Genomic DNA, 6207 nt, shown 5'->3' with positions numbered 1-6207 from the left:
AGAAGCTGCAATAGCACAGACAAACTTTGAAATCTTTTTTTGTTTTGTTTACAGGTCGGTTTCGGGTTTTCTTCACCTCTCTCCCAAATTCTCCTTTCCACATCACCGCCCCCAGCCCCCAACCCCCAACCCCGCCCTGCACCCCAGCAACTGCTCCAACTGCAATCTCTTTTCAACGGAGACAAATATTGACTTGTTTGGCGGCCCGACCTCTGCCAGGATTAGAGACCCACTTCCCACTCCCCCCCCCCCCCCCCCAACCCCTCTCTTGCCGCCGCCATCTCCAACGGTGATTATGTCCAACAGAGCTCATTACTGTCGACTCAAAGGATCCCTCAGAAGAGTCACTCATTGGTAATGACCCCGTTATTCAGTGACCATGTTGAGGTTTGTTTTGGCTTTACCTCCTGTGGATGGATGGTCCTTTTCTTTTTGTGACAGTAAATAACATTGTTGTATACGAACTGTAGTGGCCTTTTACCTGTTACCCACACTACTCGCGTGGTGTCACAGTGTTTCAAATTCAAAAAAGCTTTTGATCGCTACTCACAGGACGGCGTCATCAAACAGTTGAAGCACGGCGGCTGTTAGAAATCGCAACTGAGCATCGAATACACAACCCTCAGGATGGCCTGCGCTTTGCATAATCCGGTTACAGTCTGGATACTTGCTGTGAATCAATAGAGATTAGGGATCTATTAGTCTGAAGGTGTAACGCAAATACAAGGTATTCATAGCAAAGCCTTAAGCCGGAGGAGATACTTAATACTGAAATAACAGGTAGGTGTAATGAAACTGCACTTTTAAAGGAAGACACTCAAAAGACCCTTTTTATGTGCAAATACTTAACATTTGGTATTAAAATCGACTTTCTCCACCTTTACATTTACATTTCCAAAGTTTTTCACACACTCAATGAATTTAAGAGATCTGGTTCATAGAGCACGTCTTTAATACAGTAGTTAGTTACAGTGATGTCGAAAAATAAAACATATACATCAAATTGGAACATTTATAAAGTTCCTCTGTCACCTCTTCAGTGCCATGACCACACTGCAACCCCCCCCCCCTCCCATCCCACCAACCCCACCCCGTTCCTGCTCCCCAACATTTGTCAACTGCCATCTGCCTGTCTGCCCCCGTCTCCTCTCTGCAAACTATATAATTAAGCCGCAACACCTTTTCTCTCCTTACGCCTCCCCCCCACTCCCGCAGACTCCCACTTATCACAAACAACAATCTCTCAGGATGACACTGCTCTGTTTCCCTGCTCACACATTTCTTTAAAACAAGTGCTTCTAAAACAAAACAGCATTTAAACAAAATGTCATGGTATGAAAATACTGTACAGCTTTATGTTTGATCCAGTGTAAAAAGATTCCTATGCAAATCCATTCACAATTCCTAAAGTCATCATGTGTTTTTAAAATCAGACATCTCGGCACATTTCATGATACAGTTGAGAACTTTTGCAGAGCAGAACAAAACAAAAAAATAGATATTTTTTCTCTGAGAATTCGATCAACAGAGCAGCGAAGGAGTTCAGCCAGCTGCCTCCAGCTGCTCGATGACACCTCTCACTGCCGAACAGGAGGCACTCGTAATGGATTTCATAACTGTGAGCAGTGGCAATTCAAAGTCATCATCTCATCTTACCAGCTTCGAATAACGGACACGTAAAGTCTGTGTTTTAAAGTGTTCCAGTGGTGGGAGCAGGGACCGTCCCGCAGCACCGCTCCACCTTCCCTTTTACTCTCTACACCTTTGTGGCCAGAGAATGGATCTCTGACTTCTGAGTCTGGGCGCTCAGCGTGGAGGACATGGAGCTCATCTGGCCATGCATGGCCTTCTTCAGGTTGAGCAGGCACAGGCACTGGGAACGAAAGCGCAGGTCAAAGAAGGCATACAGGAATGGGTTGAGGCAGCTGTTGACGTAGGCCAAGCAGGTAGCGTAGGGGTGAGCCAGCAGCAGGAAGCGCAGGAAGCCGCAGGAGTTGGGAGCCAGGTTCAGGTAGGACAGAGCGTCCATGCTCTTCAGCACATGGAAGGGAGTCCAGCAGAAGGCAAAAACAACCACCAGCGTGGTGATGATCTTCAGTAGCCTCTTCTTCTTTTGGTCCTCCTTGCGCAGGTTGTTGAAGTGACGAGTGACCGTGCAGCCAATGAAGCAGTAGAAGATGGTCATGGCCAGGAAAGGTAAAAGAAAACCCAAGGCGGACGAGGACAAGCTGAGTCCTGCGATCCAGAAGGACTCGTGCCTCTGGTTCATGGTCACTATGCTGAAGTCCATGGCGCATGTGGTCCGGTTGCTGTTCATGTCGTTCACAGTGGTGCGGAAGAGCAGCGTGGGCACAGCCAGCAGGCCGGACAGCAGCCAGATACAACCCAGGGACGCCAGCATGGTGCCACGCGAGCGCAGCCTGCTGCTGGACAGAGAGTGCACGATGGCCAGGTAGCGGTCAAAGCTCAGGCAGGTGAGGCAGAAAACGCTGGCATACATGTTGACCAGCACAACATAGCTGCTGATCTTACACAGAGCCACGCCGAAGGGCCAGTGGTAGCCCAGCGCCGTGTACACCGCCCAGAGAGGTAGGGTCACAACAAAGGTCAGGTCAGCGAAGGCCAGGTTCCCTATGTAGACATCGGCAGCTCGGCGTTTGGATTTTGACCTCCAGACGGTGAAGATGACCACGCCGTTCCCTGACAGGCCCAGGATGAAGATCAGCATGTAGAGCACCGGGATGAGGGAGTAAGAGGGCTCCCACTCTGAGAAGTCACAGACAGTCTCATTGTCATCATAATACTCGTAGTTGTCGGCATATTCCCCAGTGGCGGTCTCCATGTTGTACTGGAACAAAAACAAGAAGAAAAGAAGAAGAAGATAGAGTCCGGTACGGTTCCAAGGCTGCTGCGGTGAATCAAAGAATAAATCAGAGAGTCACAGAAGCCGGTCGGTTCTGCTGCTGCTGCTACTGGAGAAGACAGATCGCGTGTGAGAGTGAGTGACTGACTGTTGGTGCTGTCTGCCTTTTTAAACTCGGCCCTCCACACACACCCCCAGATCCCTCCCAGGACGACCCCTCCACCCTGCCCCCCTCTCCCTCCCTCAAGTCATCCCTCGGCCCTCCCCCTCCTCCCTCTCTCTTTCCCTCTCTCTCTCCCTCACCTCTTCCTGGAGGACGAGGACACGTTCCCCCTTGTAGACAGGTCATTCTCTCATTGCAAATTATAGATCAAGTTTGGGAAATCAAACAACAAACTTTGAGAATGGAAGGTTAACAAGAGACCTCAGATTGATTAGCCAAGTTTTTTCTGTTTATGCCCCAAAAAGAAAAGATAAGATTTCAACTAGAGAAATACTACTACTACTACTACTGCTACTACTACTACCGCTACTAATATTGATAATAATAATAATATGGTTGAATATGATGTCCTCAAACTGTTAATTTAATCAATCAGTGGCGTAAAAAAATTAAATGTAATCATTCATCATGTAAACTGATGTCACACCCTGCATCACTCTCTTTCTTCTTGTAACATCTTTATCCTTTAATCTGTGGCTACTTTTGAAAGTTGTTTCACTTCCCCAGTGTTTTCTATCATCTGAAAGAATGGGCTCTGGTCTGGTCATGTGCCGAACAAGTCAGGACATTACAACTCTGGTTTTTACATGACAATCACTGCTTGTTGAAAAGCTGTTAACAGCCTGATGAGTGGCATTTAGTCATTTCTGGTCAAAACGTTGGAAATTAGATGGGTTGCTTGAATTAAAAAAAACGCAGTTTAATAAAATGCTTCGAAATGGGGAAGTAATTAGATCGACAGTGAAATGCAAAGCGTTTGAAGATTAAATCAAATGTCAGCAGGCCGCTCAGCTCGGGGGATGTGTGAATTCAATTCTCAAGTCTCAAGGATTCATTTCCATGAGAAAGGGACAAGCAAACACACCAGGCTGAAACAAAAACAAAAGGAAACTTCACATTGACACCATCACACTAAAAAAAACTGTTCTCCTAAATCCTGTGTTCATTGCACTTCACTGCGGACTGTATCATATCAGAAGTTAATGCAGTGAAACTTTTAAGACAGTTAATAGGTAAGTAATCCTGTGTTCTTCATACTAAGAATAATACTAAATTGATTAATAACTGTTCTCAAAGAAATCATTTAGTGAGGATTTCACATAAAGCACAAATAAATATCTAGAATGGCACTCAGTAGAGTCTATAAATCCACCCAGGCCCCTTGTAAAACCATATTTATATTTCACTAGGTCCAGAATCTTATTTGGATCTGCACCAGGTTTCAGAAAATCATAATTATCAGTCCTCTAAACACAGTTCTCCATCGAGATCCATGAATTATTCTTTGAGAAATCAATAATAATACATTTAGAAAGCCTAGAATTGCTTTAAAAAAGCCAGAATCAGCCCCACCGAGATCAATGGAAATCAGGTCAGTTGTATTTGTGTAATCAACTAACAAAGAAAATGCAGATGTGAACCCAACCTCCTTGAAAAAGTCATAGGAAGAGCTCTGAAACACAGAGAGGACATGGTTGCAGGAAAATAAAAATAATTAGTTGTACCAATCAGCGTATTGATTCCAAGCCAACTCAAATCAGCGACATGTCTGAGCGTGTTAAACATATTTACAGCAGGTTTAGTTTGGATATTCTGACCAAAACCGGCCTCCTAGTGGTGATAGCAGGGCTCTGGCAGATTGTTATTATACTGTTAATGCACTGGCTCTGAGATATGTCTCAAGTGACAGGAAACGTTTTTCTGGATCATAACTTTTAGCCCTAGCCCCTAACCCTAACAATGACAATTCGTTGTTTTCCAGTTTGCTGTCTTAATGGAAACACAACTGCTGCACTGCAGATAAGATGAGGAACTCTGAGCTCTTATATTATACCCATCATGAAACAGACATTTCAACCTTTTTCTTTATTAGTGAAAGTGGGGAAATCTTGGTTTCCTCCTGACCGGTTATAGTAAAAAAAAAACAGCACAATACTTCTTCTGCTTCGTCTTTAGAGCCCAACCCTGAACCTAATCCTGATCCTAAACTTAATCCAAATCTAACTCTAACCCTAAATTTTAACCCTCAAACCTCAAACCTTTCAAACCCATTGAAAAAGTCAGGGCCGACCAAAATGGCTTCACTTTACCAAAATGTCCTCTGTTAGGTTCAAAATGGCCCTCAATAGATTAAAGTTAAAGTACACACACATGTTGCTATCTTAGTGAGGACACTCATTGGCATAATGTTTTCCCTAGCCCCTTATCCAAACCCTAACCATCCAAACTAAATGCCCATCCCTAACCCTTAACCTAACCTCAAGCTAATTCTCAAGCTAAAACCAAGACTTAACCCCCAAACAGACGAATAAAGGGGGGGGGGGGGGGGGGTCACAAAGTGAGGAACGGCCAAAAGGTCCTTACTTTCCCAAAATGTCCTCTCTCTGTAGGTTGTGGGCTCAAACTGGTCCTCACAAAGATAGCTGTAAAAGAGCACACACGCACACACACACCAGGTGGGTCCCACCTCTGCTTCGCTCCCCGGGGAGAGGACTGGGCTCCTGCTGCTTTGCAGGCCCGATATCCGTTAGACAAATAAATTTGCAAATTTAAAAAATAAAGGTGAGCAGATAAGAAACAGATGGTCAGATTAGACCGTCGTCTTGGATATCTTCAGAGGACCTCCTCACTTGTTAATCAGAGTCTCTGTAGGTGCCAAGATAAAGTCCCCGCTGCTGATCCTGGGCTCAGTTTTGACCAGGGGGGTGGATGGAGGGGGGAGGCTGATTATCAGCTGGGTGTGAGGAATTTATTTACATTTCTCTTCTAATTCAATAAGAAGCATCCTTTGCTTTTATTCTGTATATATTCTGTCATATTTTCTTACCATGCAGCAGCTACGTATATAATAAACTTACAGCTGCTGCGCTCACAGGGTCTCTCTCTCTCCTCGGGCCTGGACCACACATGCGTCTCCGCCGCAGCTGTGACTGCTTTTCATCCCCGGCTGTAATCACCCTGCTGCTGTGATAGGACCGCTTCTGTCTCACTTATTGTGTTTGTGTGTGGACAACATGTGGCCAAAGTCGATGCTCTCACACGCTTTGAAGAGAGACGGTGGTGTGTGATATCCGTCTTTACTGAACCTCACTGACGTCACTGACAGGGGGACATGGGGGAC

General features: G+C 45.4%; 1 protein-coding gene across 1 annotated transcript; it reads right to left on the bottom strand.

Annotated features, from left to right (window-relative positions):
• Positions 1–1095: 1095 nt before the first annotated feature.
• aplnra (apelin receptor a) lies at positions 1096–3023 on the bottom strand. Its single transcript, XM_053420925.1, has one exon. The coding sequence runs from the start codon at positions 2840–2842 to the stop codon at positions 1757–1759; it is 1086 nt and encodes a 361-aa protein (XP_053276900.1). The 5' UTR covers positions 2843–3023; the 3' UTR covers positions 1096–1756.
• Between the last annotated feature and the right edge of the window lie 3184 nt (positions 3024–6207).

The sequence above is a fragment of the Pleuronectes platessa genome, chromosome 4 (genome assembly GCF_947347685.1).
Source record: "Pleuronectes platessa chromosome 4, fPlePla1.1, whole genome shotgun sequence".
NCBI classification, from domain to species: domain Eukaryota; kingdom Metazoa; phylum Chordata; class Actinopteri; order Pleuronectiformes; family Pleuronectidae; genus Pleuronectes; species Pleuronectes platessa.
The sequence above is the reverse complement of the archived record's forward strand: the minus strand, read 5'-3'. Positions and strand labels throughout refer to the sequence as shown.

Bases quoted from the DNA above. Each gene is read 5' to 3' on its own strand.
- aplnra (XM_053420925.1), bottom strand. From the start codon at position 2,842: ATGGAGACCGCCACTGGGGAATATGCCGACAACTACGAGTATTATGAT.